The sequence below is a fragment of the Crinia signifera genome, chromosome 1, assembly GCF_055691185.1.
Source record: "Crinia signifera chromosome 1, ASM5569118v1, whole genome shotgun sequence".
NCBI classification, from domain to species: domain Eukaryota; kingdom Metazoa; phylum Chordata; class Amphibia; order Anura; family Myobatrachidae; genus Crinia; species Crinia signifera.
The window spans coordinates 182,259,244-182,276,645 of NC_139217.1; the positions used below are offsets into that span (position 1 = coordinate 182,259,244).

General features: G+C 44.0%; 2 protein-coding genes across 4 annotated transcripts in view; one reads left to right on the forward strand and one right to left on the reverse strand.

Annotated features, from left to right (window-relative positions):
• The window catches only part of GSTCD (glutathione S-transferase C-terminal domain containing), a 168,025-nt gene extending 166,249 nt beyond the window's left edge, over positions 1-1,776 (reverse strand). For 2 of the 3 annotated variants that reach the window (XM_083178790.1, XM_083178798.1), the window contains exon 1: positions 1,411-1,772. The gene's annotated coding sequence lies outside the window, so the exon portion shown is untranslated. Of the gene's footprint in view, positions 1-1,410 lie in introns of all 3 variants that reach the window. The other variant, XM_083178808.1, reaches the window with a different exon arrangement.
• On the forward strand, positions 1,494-16,347 carry INTS12 (integrator complex subunit 12). The gene is made up of 7 exons (XM_083178821.1): positions 1,494-1,786; positions 7,311-7,476; positions 8,980-9,123; positions 10,952-11,139; positions 11,357-11,516; positions 12,780-12,935; positions 15,145-16,347. Exons 2-7 carry the CDS (start codon positions 7,321-7,323, stop codon positions 15,733-15,735), a joined length of 1,395 nt encoding a protein of 464 aa, XP_083034947.1. The 5' UTR covers positions 1,494-1,786; positions 7,311-7,320; the 3' UTR covers positions 15,736-16,347.
• Positions 16,348-17,402: the final 1,055 nt, after the last annotated feature.

Here is a 17,402-nt window from a genome sequence, read left to right on the forward strand (position 1 = left end):
GGATGGATAACAACAATAGAAGGCTTGAAATCTTCAATGGTCTATGGTTGATTGCAGGTGGTTTTGCCACTGATGGTGGTGCACTATGTTGAGAAAACATTGGTTGAGGTCTGTGCATGTACATAACATCGCAATACAAGTATGTGCCATCACATAATGCCATGGTGGACTCCATATTCTCTGCATCACACACCGCCATGGTGGGTCCTGTCAGACCATACCAGAGCGAATAGTGTACACTGGGACAGATTAAGGGCCAGATGTACTAAGCGAAGTGATAACATGGAGAGTGAAAACGCACCAGCCAATCAGCTCCTACCTGTCATTTTTCAAACACAGCTTGTGACATGGCAGGTAGGAGCTGATTGGCTGGTGGTTTATCACTATCCATTTTATCACTTTTCAAGCTTAGTACATCTGGCCCTAAAGCCCTGTACACACGGGGGAGATATATTACTCAGCAATATATTGCTGAGCAATATATTGCTCAGTTTTTCCTTTTCATCAGCGACCAGAGATGGTCGCTGATGAAAGGGAACCTCTGCCGGGGGAGCAGCAGAGGTAATCAGCTGGTCGCAGAAGCAAGCTCCTGCGACCAGCGATTACAAAGGGGCTGAAAATGGGAGCGCGCACCCGGCGATTTATCACCGGGCCAAACTCCCATCACTGGCAATATGGTCGCGAGCGACCATATTTCCAGCGATTTCAGCCCCTATCGCCCCCGTGTGTACACAGCTTAAGAGCTGTAGGCGAACCCGTTTGCATACAGTTGCTGGGCTGCCCCATCTCCTCTCTGTACTAAATTAATGCTACATGCGGCACCCATACACCAGAGAAGGGTCAGTAACAGGGTGTCCCACAAGCCCAGCAGGTAAGACAGTGCCTGGAAAATGGGACAGTCCAGCTAAAATGGGAACAGTTTGAAGGTATGGACATGATACGGCTATTTGGTGTGGTGATGGGGACCGGTCTACAAATCAGGAGGTGGTGTTACCCGCTTAGTAGTTATGCCAAGGCCAGGGTTAACTCAGATAACCTGGCTCTGGAAGAGGAGTTCTGGCACTCTTTCAGATGGCTGATGACTGCTACTGTTGGTTGCACTGGTGGTCCCATTCTGCATTTTTGTAAGCATTGCTTGGATCTGCAATGCTGGCGGGAGGCGTCTTTTCTCTTATAATGCCACCTGCAACACTAGCATAGTTTTACACTGCAGCAAGTATGACAAGAGCATCCATTACTGAATGACCCCCACTGTTTCACACGTTACACACTACAACTCATCTTTCTGACCAGCATTTCCAGTCATTAATAATTGTGGCAGCAATAACTACTAATATTATATTGTCTCAGCGCCCATTATGACCAGGATGATAAAATCACCTGTAGTAACCTAGGAAAGATGCTTATTACCTAGTTCCCTCCTGTAGCCGGGATATACTGTCTCTTCTGTATCAGGCTCAGCCCGGGTATAGGGGAGGGAAGGCTACACAGCGCACATGTGTTGCAGCACACACACTTCCGGCTGAGCGTTTTCGCACATACACACAGCCCGCACCAACCGGCTCACCGGTCAGCGGCGGCTATATTGCCCTCAGAAACCATTCCTGAGTAGCGCTCAGGCGCCGGCAGGAAGCGCGCAGCACGCAGGGCACGGGAAGCCAGGGGCAGGTGGAACGCTGTGTCAGGGCCGAGGGAGGAGGACAGCAAAGGACGGCGTACCCCTGCACCCGGAAGCGGCCTCTCATCCCCAGCTCCTGTGTGCGTGTGCCGGGTGACTGTATATCAGGTATGGAGTCTCTGTGATAGCGTCAGCAGCAGCACTTGTGGCCCAGCCGCTGCTGCTGCCAGATTGTGCTGTGATATGAGATCCCCTGATGCTGGGCGGTATGCAGCCTTTACCTCTGGGGCTCATCGCTCCAAGTTGATCCAAAATTGTAGTTTCCATACTGTGCACAAGTCTTCAGACACATTCTGCTGCTGTGTGCTATGCTGTCACTGTTGTCCTCCTCTCTGCGGTCCTCAGGACCCCTGGCAGCTTATGATTTCTAGGTTGCCCAACAGTGGCGCCACTGTCACATCCCTGGGTGACCTGGAAAACATGATCTGTTTGGGGTCCTGAGGGCACCCCTGATAGGAATTACTTCTGAGAACCATCAGAAAAAAACAGGTGCCTAATCAGAGACTGTCACTGAAAAAGCGAAGTACCCTAATATACAGCCTACATGTAGCTGCACTTTATTATATCCAGGCATTTGGGTATGGGTAAAAACCAGACAGGACCCCAGAATGCCTGTTGTACAGGCTCCATTCATATATGAAATTCTGGAGCTTGTAGTGTCCAGTCTTGGGGAGGAGGGGGTGCATTGCCGGGGTGTCCCGTCTGGTGGGGCTGTTGTGACACCTGTCTACATCGAGGAGAGAAAACAGCATGGTCCGGGGGTGTACTAAAAACAGGAATGGTCCGGAGGCTATAATCTCCCCTTCCCCATGTCCCTGGTGAAAGCTATCACAGGGACCCCTGGACAAGACACCTCCCAGACCAGACAATGCAGAGTTTGATGTCCGGGTCACGTTTTTTACTTAGTCCCCAGGAATTTACATGATTTTGAAATTTTATTAGGTTAAAATAACAATACAGTTCAACTAATGTGTAGTTTAATCCTATTGGATAGTTAAGGCCCATACACACTGGGCGACTCTGAGCTGAAAGTCGCTCAAAACAGCGTGTTTGAGCAGCTTTCAGTGCAAAGCCACCCAGTGTGTATTCCCCAGCAATGAGCGGTGAGTGCTGCTGCGCCCTCCCGCTTCATCGCTGAGAAAGCCATTCATCTGCTTTGAGGACGGCTTTGCATAGCTCTGCGCTATGCAAAACCGTCCTTCCCCTGCCGTCAGCAGCGGGCAGGGGGGAAAGCTACTCAGTGTGTATGCACTGAGCGGCTTTCCCCCCAGCGATGATAGCGATCATGTCCATACACACTGGGCATAGTCGCCCAGTGCATATGACCATTACCTTGCTGCACCAGACATTCTGGGATATGTATCATTGTCCGTTTACTACAACTTACTAGTTACTTCCATAGTGCCAGTAGTACCTGGTAATTAATATTGTCTTTACAGGCACCCAAATGCCCTCCGGTTCTCACATTACCCATCCTAAGCCCATATACCCACAAGTTCTTTATATTGAACCACACCAAAAACATTCCTTGGTACACTAGTGCGATAAGGGCACTTTTCATTCTATTCCGACAGATCGGTCCAAGAAATTGGATGAAAAGCTTCAAATTGCATATGTTTTTAGCAACTTTTCCGTTCCAATGCTTTTTCCCATGTGCATTGGATCTGAACCAGAGATCACAAGACCTGCATGGGATGCAGTTTAAATACCGGCGGGATTCCAGCGGTCGGGATTCCGGCGTCGGGATTTTGATTGCCGGGATCCCGACCACCGGGATTTCATACTGAATCCACCTGCAGGATAGATTTATCGGATCCTGCAGGTCTTGCTGGGATCACATACTATACATATGCAAAAAGTAGTGCAAACGATGTATCGGTTGTATGCGATCCTGCTACCCTGGAAGCAGCCAGGCAGTTCAAGGGGGATTGTATAGGGCTTCTCCGTTTGGAGAAGTTGCATAGTGTATCGGGGCATTAACCCCAGCCCTCCTCCTCGGTGCACAATGTGGTTGTTTTACCATGATAAAGTAATTGCTGCCTTCTGCCAGAGATATATTTTTTATTTTACAGCAGTACTGTAATAAACATTTTATATCACCCCAATACAATTTGTGTATTAACATTACAATTTTATAAAACAATATTAATCCTACTGTGAAAAACAGAGCAGCTAGGCCAAAAGTTATTCAACTCATCTGTAATTTCTTCAACAGTCCATGTAACTGATGAATCTGGTCAAATGTGCACGTTATCTATTCACATTGAAGAGTGCATAAAAGATTGCAGTGACATTGTTGCATTAATGCTGCCCCCTGTACATTGTCGCCTCTCATGCCCTGTCTCCTGTCTCCTCTACCCTCTGTAATCTCCTTGGAGCAGGGCCCTCTTCTCCCCTGTTCTCTCTCTCTCTCTCTTCAATTACAGCTCTCTCAAACTCAGCGAATGTCTATACCAGGGATGGGGAACCTTCGGCCCTCCAGCTGTTGTTGAACTACACATCCCAGAATGCTTTGCTACAGATTTAGCATGGCTAAATAGTAAAACTGTAGCAGTGCATGCTGTGTCGTGTAGTTCAGCAACAGCTGGAGGGCCGAAGGTTCCCCATCTCTGGTCGATACCCACATCTCCTCACTTGTAATCATTGATGTCTTCCTATGACAACTTACCCATGGACACTACTTTCCTTCCCTACATCTCGACTGTATTGCGTACTAAGAATTTTGCTACAAATTGTTACCTGTGCTGGTTTAGTTGTTCAGTTGCTGTTATGTCTAGTTCTGTGTACTCTGTATAGTTCTAATGTGTGCCACATGTATGATGCTGCAAACCACCTATGACAACTTACAAATAAAATGTAATAACTACCGACTTTGCAAAGGGGGTGCAGGGCTACAATTACATGATCTGCATCGCCATACCCCTGATTGCCCCCTTTTCCTCTTGTATTATGTGTTTATTGGGGTAAGCGAGGGGGGGTATGGCTCATTAGATAGACCAGAACTAGGTCGACATGACCTTTTTTCATTAATATTGAAATAAATAAAAAAAATAAGAACAATAATAAAAATGATACTGTACATCCTGGCCATTGGATCAGCTAACAGCATACGTGCCTAGACTCCCGAGATCACAGGGAAGCTCCTGGAAAATGGGTGGCACTCCCAGCCACCTGGAAAAGTGGGCACGTACCTGCTACCCAGAGGCGTAGCTAGGCGGAGCCGGTGGAGCACAAGCTCCAGGCGCAGGAATGTCACCTGGCGCCGGAGCTGTGCTCTCTGCCGCCGGCTCTCCCGCCCTGCTCCCCTGCTCTGCCCGGCGTCAGACACAGAGTGCACTGTGCAACCGTGCTAGACTCCTGCTGGCACCCACCCGCTGAACCCACCAACCCTGCTTACTGCAGCCAGCCGGCACCACCCGCCCTCACGCCCACACGCTAGCTTACTCCTGTCGCCCGCAAGAGAGGCGCTACCCTTCCCCTTCCTGACACCACTGCTGATTGTCGCCGCAGCCAGCTCCTGTCAAAATATGACAGGCAGCGGGCTCAGCGCGCTGCACATGTAGCGCAGCAGCGGCTCTAATTAGACAGCATCACGGATCGCTCACTGACCATGATGCTGCCCTCACAGTGAGGAGACATGGCTGCAGTGACTGGAGAGGAGACAGGAGCAGAAAGCTGCTGCTCCTACAGACACTTGGAGGACGGAAGAAGCTGGCTGACGGGAGAAGGATCTGGCTGCCGGGAGGAGGCACTGACTGCAGCAGAGGAGGTAACTAATACTAGGGAAGAGGCAGGCAGCTGCACATTTAATAAAAGGAAGTGTCATACAGTATATATTGGACACTATTCTGGGCAATATGGTGTATTGGGCACCACTCTTGGCATTATATGTATTGGGCACTCTGGGGCATTATATGTATTGGGCACTAGAGATAGAGCTCCTGGCAAATAGCGTGCATGTGAGTTAAAAACGCTTGTGTGCCCCATTCCCGGCAATGGACATGTCCTGGCGAACGGCGCACAAAGTCGTCTCAGCATGCCAGCGCACCCGATGGTGGTGGCTCCATTGGAATATGTACTGGGCACTACCCTGTGCATTATCTTTTTTGGCTACTACTCTGGGCATTATGGCATTCTGGTTGACTAGCAAAGGAGCAGTTTCATAAAAAGGCACTAGTACTGTGGCATTAAGTGTATAAGGGTCATTACTGTGTGGTGTAATGTTTATAAGGGGTACTACTGTGCGAAGTAACATCAATAATGGGCTCTACTGTATGTTGTATATAACGAGCAAGGCCAGTCCCCTTGGCAACGAGCAAGGTCAGTCCCCTTGGCAACGAGCAAGGCCTTTTCGCCACGCAAGAGCCCCACCTACTACAAATCGGGGGGGGGGGGGGGGCGCGAAACATGCCCTTGCCCCGGGCACCGTGGCACCTAGCTACACCACTGCTGCTACCCTGTGCTACAACTTGTATACTTCCCCTTGCAGATACGGTCATTAGGTCGACATGCAGGAAGGTTGACATGACTGAAGGTCAACATGGGGTATGGCAACAGGGTCATTAGGTTGACACAAGAATTAGGTCGACAGGATTTTTATTCTGTCCCGAATCATGCTTAGTGCACACTATTTTATTCTCCCACCATTCCCTAGTGGATGTTAGGACATGAAATACCGCCTGTTGGCTCAAATGTCGACCTAATGCTTGTGTTGACCTTATGACCCTGTTGACATAACCCAAGTCGACCTTCCGTCATGTAGACATTCCTGCATGTCGACCTAGTGACCTTATCCTGCAAGGAGAAATATACAAGTTGTAGCACAGGGTAGTAGGTTGCAGGAAAGTTGCCCACTTTTCCAGGAAGCTTTCCTGTGATCCTGGGAGTCGAGGCACGTATACTGTTAGCTGATCCAATGGCCTGGATGTACACTATCATTTTTATTATTGTTCTTATATTTTTATTTATTTCAGTACAGGTATTAATGAAAAAAAGGAATAAATCCATAATTCTGCTGTTTGACTTGTTTCGTGAGTTCTATGAACTCTTGAAGAAAATATCTGACTGTGACAGACATATTTATAACACGATAGCTACTTTTTTTTGTTTCACATTTTTTCCTTTGATTGGCGGGATTTTGTGTTACTTTAACAGACTTAAAAAATAAAAAACTTGTTACTACATTGAACATAGAGAGAAAAACAATTAAGAAAAGACAAGTTCAAGCATTGTAACTTATTCTCATTGAACATGAAAAGATTTTTGTGTTGCATGTGAAACATGGCAGCTGCATTTTATCCTTGGAGTTATAGGGCAGTGACTGTGGTTAAAGGTGCCCATACACGTTGCGATTTTAACATGCGTTTTGAACTTTTAAAGTTCAAAACGCATCGGTTAAAATCGCACCATGTACCTGCGGGGATGCGATGCGCATCCCCGCGGGTACAATATTGTATAGCACAAAAAGTATCTGAAGTACTTTTTGCATCAGTTTTGTAGTACATGCAATGCGATGTCCATTAGGTAACTATAAACTCAAAAAAAAAAAGAGGCTCACATCGCATCGCAGTAGATTGTATCGCATCCCCCTACAAGTGCCAAGAATAATTGATTGACACTATTTACCTTTCAGGTGTTTGAACATGGCAGCTGTGATAAATACTGAGTTGGATCCAGTTTTTCTAAAGGCACTTGGCTTCCTCCATTCGAAGAGCAAAGATTCTGCTGACAAACTGAAGGCTCTCTTGGATGAGTCCCTATGTAAAAGCTTTGACTCTAGCTATCGGGCTCCACAGAAGGTCAGAATTTTCATAAATTTCAAAAAAAAACTTTATACTCCATCCAAAGAAGCTTGTATTCACAGTGTTTTTGTTTTGCTTGTGTTGTTCATTTGAGTGAGTTGAACAATGCAGTAAGGGGGTGATTCTGATCGAATCACTCCCCTGTGCATTTAAACAGGAGTGCAATGTTTTGTGACGGCACATAGACATTTATGCGCATGTGCAGCCGCATTGTGTGAGCGGCCACAGCGAATTGAATATTCGCCGGCCGCTCGCACACAGCAGTGCGGGTGGGGGGCGTGGTGTGGCGGGCTGTGGTCATGCCCATGGGAACGCCCAGCGTTTCATGGGCGTTTCCATAAAAATGCTAGGCGTTCCCGTGGAAATTCACCCGTGATGTGGGTGCGGGCAGCAGGCAGTTGACGTCAGCTGCCAGCCCGCTTCCCGCACAGGGACCCGTAGATCTAAGACACCAGAGAGGTGTCTTAGATCTGCAAGCAGTGTAGAAATCATTCAGTGGTCGGCGACCTTTGAATGATTTTTGCCCCCGCATGCAAGGCTGCGAATGGACGCATATGCTAAACATCCATTCAGCAGAAAACTGTCCAATTTGGACAGTTTTCACATTCGATCCGATGCACGGCCCTTGTGTGCATCGGATCAGCTCCAGAGATCGTATGATCTCCGGATTCGTCCTCTTCCCGGTGGTGTCAAATGGGGTCGCATGTGAAAAGACTGCATGCATTCCTGCCGCCCATGAAGGTCTTGGGTGGCTCAAGGGGAATTTGAAGGACATGGCCACCTTAAGACTCCACATGCTCCACCCATAACAATGCTATAGGACAGAAGAAATACACAATTTACATTCTCAGTGTAAGTTTTAATATGTTTAGTCTATATATATATATATATATATATATATATATATATATATATATATATATATATATATATATATATATATATATATTCAAATGTTATATACTGTAAATGATAAGAAGAAAAACATTGGTTTTATTAAAAGATGTAAAATGAATCATATCAAAGCCTAATACCTTGTGGATTGTTAATGTTAGAAAGCAGGAAAACATAATTTAGCAAGGTTTCTAATACATTCTAATGTTTCACAGTGTTAATATAAAATGCAGAATTCCTGGGGGGGTTTTGCATTACAATATAAATGCGTAAAAAAAGTTTTGACTGAATCAAAGCATATTTGTGCATCTTTTATGCATAGTACATGTGGTCACCCACTAAGGTTAGAGGAGAAGAGGTTTTGCACCCAGTGGAGAAAGGGGCTCTTCACAGTAAGGGCAGTAAAGGTATGGCATACTGCCTGAAAGAAACTTATAGGTTGAACTTGATGGACTTATGTCTTTTTCAACCTCAACTATGTAACTTGAAGTGCGTTATCCAAAAAAGTGTATGTATAATGGGAAGCATCTACTTTGTAGCTTAACGCATGTAAGTCAAAATACAATTGTGAATAAATAAAACTTCTATGGTTCTCTATTTTTTAAGGACCTGGATCAGCTTAAAGTGACACTGCCTAAATCTAAGTCCGATGTAAAGGTGAGCATCAGTGCTCCTGCAAGCAGCATCCTGAGCAAGCCACTGCCCACAGAGAAGGTGAAGAAGGAAGCAGAGAAGAGGACATCTGATAAGGTAAACTGGCCACAGCTAATAAGTCTGGAGATCCTCCTGTACAGTATATGCATATTAATAGAAAGCAAGACTAACACTCTAATGGTGCACAGCTGCATGAGCTCATGTACACAATAGGGGAATCCAGCCAATCTTACCTATATAAGGAACTGTCAAACACCCTTTTTCTACTAGAAAGGAATCTAGGACGTGAGGGCATGAGTTTAGATTAGAAGAAAAAAGATTTTGTTCATCTATAAGAAAAAAATTCTTTACAGTCAGAGCAGTCAAACTTTGGAACTCTCTTCCTGGAGAAGTGGTGTCGGCAGACACTATAAATATGTATTAAAATAAGGTTGGATAAACATTTATTGGTTAAAAACATCCATGAGTATGAATAAGTAACATAATCTGTCTTTAAAATATCATAACATACTATACAACAAGGGATAAGCTACTATAAACATAGGTTGAACTAGATCAGTGGTTCCCAACCTGTGGTACGCGTACCCCTGGGGGTACGCGTCCACCCGCTCGGGGGTACGCGGTGGCCCGGCCTGTAATGGCGGCCGCGGCAGTCCAACGAGACTGAGGGGAGGAGAGTGCATTGCACATCTCTCCTACCTAGGGAATCCGGGGGTCTAAAAAAAACCTCCAGGCACCCCCAACCCGCCGCAGCCTCTCTGCGCTCCCCCTGCAGTGCGTGCCGCCATCCCCCGGTGCATGCTGGATGTTTTAGTCATCCCTCCCTCCCCGGCTTTTACTTCCTGTTGGCTTGATGTAACAAATGACTGCCCCGGCGCGTAAAGTGACTGTCCCGGTGTGTAACACTTGAGCAGCGGCTGGGGGTGAGGGAGAACCCGCTGTTCCAGGAGCACCTCACCTCATTTACTTCCATGGACGGTGTCGGCCGGGTTCGCAGCTTACACGAAGACAAGTCCCCGGCTGCCTTTAAGTTTTCTGTTCTACTGGGACAGGTTAGCGGGGGTGGGGTTGGGTAGGTTACACTTGTACTGGGGATGGCAGCGGGTAGAGAGATATACACACAGGGATACCTCTCTCTCTCTCTCTCTCTCTCTCTCTCTCTCTCTCTCTCTCTCTCTCTCTCTCTCTCTCTCTCTCTCTCTCTCTCTCTCTCTCTCTCTCTCTCTCTCTCTCTCTCTCTCTCTCTCTCTCTCTCTCTCCCCTTTTTAGGCCATGCCCCCTAAAATTTTTCGCGAGGGGGTACTCCTAAATGAAAATCCTAATCAAGGGGTACGGGAGACAAAAAAGGTTGGGAACCACTGAACTAGATGGACGCAAGTCTTTATTCAGCCTCCCCTACTATGTAACATACCTACAGTAGGTCTCGCTTGTAGCAGCAATATATTGATCTCTCATTTATTTATATATATATATATATATATATATATACTTTTTTAAATAAATAAGATATTTGATATTTATTACTGAATGCTGTGCGTGCCGCAGAACCTATTACTTTTTGCTTATCTCTTCATTATTGAAGGCCAATATTGGAAACCAGTAGTTGTACGTATTAACTTTTTATTTCCTTTTTTTTTTTTTTTTTAATGGCAAACAATTGAATAAATTGTGTTACACAAGCACAGGTGTACATTGTGCTATGTCAATACTCCCCGGTAACTGGTTGCATGGCATCCAGGAATTGGCATAAACCATTAGGGATAGACCCACCCCCCATACTCCTATTGGCCGGGTACTAACTGGTACTGTGATACTTAACTGTGTATTGTTTTATGCTGGTTTCCAGACACCGCAAGGCAGGCAGGACTCCGCAATACATTGAATTCCAATATGATCCTAATTGTCATTGTGTTTCTTTTGACAGATGAAAGTGGATATCAGTGACCCTGTTGAATTACCAAAGAAACCTCGCTTGGAGAAGCAAGAGGCTCGCTCCTCCCCAGTTACAGTGCAGATCAGCAAGGACTTACCCATTGCGGATCTCTCCAGCTTTGATGAAACCAGTGCTGATGACTTTGCAATGGAAATGGGACTGGCCTGCGTGGTCTGTCGGTAAGTGAGCATTTCTTTTTCCATCAATATAAATTAATCTTTGCTACTATATTACATTAGCATTAGTATGGTGCGTTCTGATATATGATGCCCAAGCTCACTGTGGTCAAATAGGCTGGGCATTATTTTCTGCTGGTTGACCGCCACAATTTGAGCACGTCTTTACCAGGCAATAATCTTTTTAGCCTGATATCATAATATATTTTCCTTATTCCAGACAGATGACTGTGTTCTCGGGTAACCAGTTGGTGGAATGTCAGGAATGCCACAATCTCTACCATCAGGATTGCCACAAACCACAAGTCACCGATAAGGATGTGAATGATCCCCGCCTGGTCTGGTACTGTGCCCGCTGTACTAGGCAGATGAAGAGGATGGTACGGCTCTCTTCCTTTAGAAGTCTGATACTTGGGCAGCTCTAGTTATAGAGTTTTTCCATTAAGATACAATTGTGGTCACACCTGGCCTGCTACTGATTACATCTAGGTTAATATCTCTGTGGAAATGGGGGATTTTTTGCTTTTGCACATCCCCCTGTTCCTTTTATGGGCCTGATTCAGACCTGTTTTGGGGAAGTTATTTTGGTTCTGTGCAGGCTAAATATACCCTGCACTGGTTGTGTCCATCTGCAGCCTTGCTAACTGGTCTGAATCAGACCCTATATCTCAACAACAGTTGTCAAGGGGCCAAGAGCCCATAATAGTGTTTGTATAATACAATTCCATAAAAATGTTATTACATTGTAATCCCAGGGATGTACAGACGGAGCCGCTCTCCCTGTTGCTGCCAGCTCACCAGATATCAGTATCTAGCGACTGGCGAACGTGGGCGTCCCTTGGCGGCAATGGGGTGTGACGGCAACAAAGAGAGCGACTCCATCTGTAATGCTGGCAAGGATCAACTAGTAACTGATTCTATCTCTATTAGTATTGCAAATAGTGTAAACCTACTGAAAGGCGTCTCTATTTAAAAAGTAACATACCATTTCAATATATCAATCCATATTATGCCTTAGGAACCTTATATCAAAAGTACCCTATACTTGGGAGAACTAAATATAGCGTTAAGTTTAGATACCTTAAGTTCTAAAAGTTACCATTGTTAAAATGTTGGTAAGCTACAGTACAGTACACTCCAGTTTATCAAAGTTGGCTACTATTACTGGATTCCAGCTCTTGGCCCGTAAATAACAGACATTTTCTTTTTGTGTGTTAGTTCAAAACTTATTTTATATTATAAAAAATATTTAAGTAATAGCAGCTGATGATTCCCAGTCTATCCAGTTGTGTCTAAGCAGCTTTACTCTCCTCCACTTTGTCTAGGGCAAGCCAGGGGTGTGACTGTCATCGGTACTCCAGTTTCGCCCCACAATCGATTGGCTCCCACCAAATTAACCCTATAATGTCTGTGTGTGCGTGTACAAGTGGTAGGGAATATAGATTGTAAGCTCCACTGGGGCAGGGACTGATGTGAATGTTCAAATATTCTCTGTAAAGCTCCACACAATATGCTGCGCTACATAAATAATTGGTAATAAATAAATATACACAGGTGAAATGGAATTAGAAAATGTCATCGTATTATGTGTCAAATATCATAGTTTTAATGATTTTCATTTGTTTTTTTTTCTTAATGTATAGGCGCAAAAAAATCAGAAGCCCTCCCAGAAACCAGCCCCTTCAGCCGCATCGATAGTCATGCCGGTCGTAAAGGATCCATCCATCATCAAACCGGAGCAGAAACCCAAAGCAGATTCTGCAAACACATTATTTGCTTTCAAAAGGACAGAAGTTAAGGTAAGGGCTATGTGAGCTCTATAGTACCTGATCGGATCCAGAAAAGCAATTGGGGGGTTGTCAATGATATTTAGGAATAATGCAAGCATCCCAAAAGCTAGGAACCATATATATTTGAATCTGTGAGTTCTTTTACACATTTTCAAATCTCTAAGCAGCTGGGAATGATATATCAAAGGATGGAGACTTATAAAGTAGCAACCAATCAGCTCCTAACTCCTCAGTTTTCAAACACAGCCAGTAAAGTGACAGGAGCTAATTGATTGGTACTTTCTTCTCTCCAACCTTTGCTAAATCTGCCTTACTGTTCATTGACAGTCTTGGATTGTTAAAAAATAAAATAAAAATCTTTTTGATGGCACGAAAGTTCCTCTTGGTCTGTGCTTCTGGTGTCAATGGGTTGACGAAAAAAGAGGTGTGAGTCCATGTGTTATGCTTTTTAAACTATTGGTCTTATATTAAAAGCAGTGGGGCAGATCTATTAAGCTTGGAGAAGAGAAAGTGAAAGGAGATAAAGCACTAGCCAATAAACTCCCAACTGTCATTTTCAAAGACCATTCATTGGCCGGTGCTTTAGCTCCTTGTGCTTTATCTCCAGTTTATCTATTCTCCATCTGCCCCACTGTGTCTTACTGAATCTCAGATTCTCTTATATACCGCAAGTCCCTAAGTGCAACGCCCAATCCCGAAAAATGTATATTTAATTTAACTAGTTGTTCTGATCCAGTTAGTCATGACAACCGGATGTAGCACGGCCGCTGCTTCCAGTTCATTCTGGTCTAGATATGATGTCTATACTGTATATCCCAGATCCAGCATGGCAACCATGCATCTTAATGCAAGCCAGAGAGAAACTTGTATGCATATTATTTGTTTGTGTTCCACCAGCAATTATTCAGTTCCTGAAAGCAATATGAATAATCGCTGGTGGAACACACATTTTGTATTTTTGAATAGTAAATATAAACACTTTTTTTAATCACTCTTCCATACTCATTGTGTATTATTACTTACATGCTGTAATGTGTCCTATATTTTCTTATGTTACCTGAGTTGGGCTGCAAATATGTAATCAGGGAAAGTGCCAGAGTAGAACTACATATACAGTATCTGCTGTAATCAGGAAAAGTGCCAGAGTTAGAACTACATCTACAGTATCTGCTGTAATCAGGAAAAGTGCCAGAGTAGAACTACATCTACAGTATCTGCTGAAATCAGGAAAAGTGCCAGAGTAGAACTCTATCTATCTATTTATTCCTGGATTATTGTTATACCTGATGTCCTTGGAAGGTAACACACATACAGTATAAATGGAACCAATATATTCTTCTTTATGGAAAAGCTGTTGAAAGTTTACATTACCGCTAGTGTGTCATATAAAAAAAAAGATAAAACCTTTTGTTCCGAAACAATTTTATTTTTAATGTTTCAATAAAAGAAGTAGTAGAGGTATATTTACAGTAATGGGAAATGCATTTAAATGCACGACGTAATTAGAAAAACCTTGAAAATTAGGTAAGACATAGTTACGCAAGGAACACAATAGTTGTTCATTTCTGACCAACTTACAGGCACTGATCACCTATTTAAGTAATTTTTTTGCTTTTTCATATTGGCTGCTTACTTGGGAATCATGTCCTAGTTCAGTGGGAATCATTCCTCCGTTTCTCCTCTTTCAGGAAGTCTAAGTCTAGAATACACTTTTTTTACAGCATTAAAAGATACTTCTCATAGAATGAAATAGCTGATTTCCTTGCAATCAGATGCTATTATGCTGTGTTGTTCATGCAAGGCCAGTCCGAGGTGGTCATTGTCATTTTCTGGTAGTGTCTGGCCTGGAATTAACAGCCCACACTGCCAGCTCACCTAATTGCTATATTTAGTTGTGTCATAAATGTGTTAGCTTGTTGCTAAGCCAATAGCTGATGCTCTGCAAAGCCGGGCATGGGTCTGATGCTAGTCTTGTGTATTCAGATGCCGTGCTGTGTTGTAATAAATATTTTATATGCAGACATTCGCATGAGTGCTTTCTTAGGAAAAGGATGGAGCGTCTCCTTGTCCACATGCATTTAAGATTAAAAAGAGGTCTGAACACAGCCCCTGTGAACTGTATATATCATGCGGTCATTTGCTTATGTGGGTCATAGTAGATTATGCATAGTATTGTCTTATACCTATAATGTTTATATTTGGTTTTGTGTTTATGTAGGTATCAGCTGCAGCTTCTGGCAATTCCTCCAATTCTGGAGCATCATCCTCAGCTGGGAGTGGACTTACAGGATGGGCAGCATTTGGGGCAAAGACTGCTACTGCTGCCCCTGTAACCTCTAAGATGGGTAGCGCAGCACAAGCTGGCAGTGGGAAGCCTCCAACACTATCTGCAGCAAGTCAGAAACCTCTGGGCTCAAGTACTCTGGCATCCATGAAAAGTGGATCTACATCTAAATTAGGATCTGGGAGCAGCAGCTCAAGCACCATTTTAATAAAACCCCTGCCACCACTCATATTAGGAAAGACAAGTCTCAGCCGTTCGATGAGCAGTGACAATGTAAGCAAAACAGGCCTGCCTAGCCCAAGCCTGAGCTCCTCTGGAAGCAGTATGAGCAGTCAGCTGAGCAGTGGTAATGGAGGAGGCAACTCTTCTGGGGGCAGTGGGAGCTCTGGTAGTAAAACACCTGTAGATTCCAGCTCACAGCAGTCTGCAACCAAAGGTCCCACATCGCAAGAATCCCAGTTAAATGCTATGAAGCGTCTCCAAATGGTGAAAAAGAAAGCCGCACAAAAGAAGCTGAAGAAGTGACGGTGAAATGTAGACTTTAAAATAAACGTTTGATGTCCTATTGCGGGGTGTGACAATAGTATTGCTGATATGGTTCAGTGTATAATGGATGTTACAACTTGTTCATAGCTTTGTTCAGATGCTTATCAGCTGATATGAAAATGCCTTACAGTAGATCACATTTGAGGGTGGGGGTGTAAATGGATGACACTGTAGATAAAAACTGTAGGTGTGAGTGCATAGAGCCGGCAGGATAAAGGTCATAAGAGGAAGTGGGCATCAGGTCATTGCAGTCAATAGCTCACATGGTCATTAAAGTTTTATTAAAGGTATGATCTTTACTGCGCGTGGGTAACTCGTCTTCGGCTACATTTAATGAACTAATCTTACTTCAGTTTTCATCGTGTTCTTTTCAAATGTTTATTCTACAAACAAAATATTTCCGTGTTCTCCAGCGAGCCCCTATTTCATACAGTGCACTGTATTTTATAATGACACAAGTGTATGTCCTTCTGTATGTATATTGTATCGCCTGCACCTGATGCTGAAAGTTCATTGGAAAGGAAATTATTTATTTATACTGCTTTGTGGGATTTATTTGGTTAAACAGAAGAATTAAACACCTCCATGTGACCCTTGTTTATTCCTAATGTATTTGCAGCTAGGGTTCCATTGATATTTGTTAAGCAACTGAAAAGTTCTGGGCAAGAGTTATCTCGAAGCATTATCACATAGATGCACACTATACAGTGTTCTGCTTGGTGTAATATAAGGTTTATGTACCTGTAGTGATAATGTTGGCAGTGCTGTGATTATTAGCAGTCTGTATTGTGACAGATGTTTTCATTTCAATATCCCGCTATGTACCTGAAAGTTACTTCCCAGCATATTGGACACATCTACCGCATGTGTGAAAGACTCCTCTGACACTGTGTTTGCTCATTGGGCCTTATTCTAGTTCACTCTTAGAGGCAAATTCCTTCTTAGATGGACAAAACCATGTGCACTGCAGGTGGGGCAGATGTAACATGTGCAGACAGAATTAGATTTGGGTGAGTTATTTTGTTTCTGTGCAGGGTAAATACGGACTGCTTTATTTTTACATGGCAATATAGATATTACTTTGAAGTAAAACCCCACCCAAATCTAACTCTCTCTGCGCAAGTAACATCTGCCCCACCTCCAGTGCACATGGTTTTGTCCATCTAAGAAGGATTTTGTCAAAGTGAACTAAAATAACCCCCATTGTCGGATTCTGGAACCGGCTAGATGGATTGCAAAGATCCCTCTCCTGCTTCAATGCTTTCATTGGCTTAAAGTTGTTTATGCCGGCTGTGGATGGTGTAAACCAATCGGGTGAAATGGTACAGATGGATCAGACCATTACACACCCATTGATGATAATTGCGGGCAGAATTCTACAGCACTAATTAGCTTTCTGTAGTAGATTTCTGAGGAATTTCCTGCATCAGGCGTACATATTGGGAATACATAACATTATGCAGAAACTGAAAATGTACACTTTTACAATTTCATTTGTGTGCTTGGCAGTAAGCAATGGAAAAAATCTTCCAGTATGAAAACCTTAGGGTTGTAATATCAGGAACGCAGATGTGTCCTTTTTAATCTAGTCCCAGACATGGTATTGCTGTATTATTATTTTATGTCATCTGCCTTTACCTAGTAGT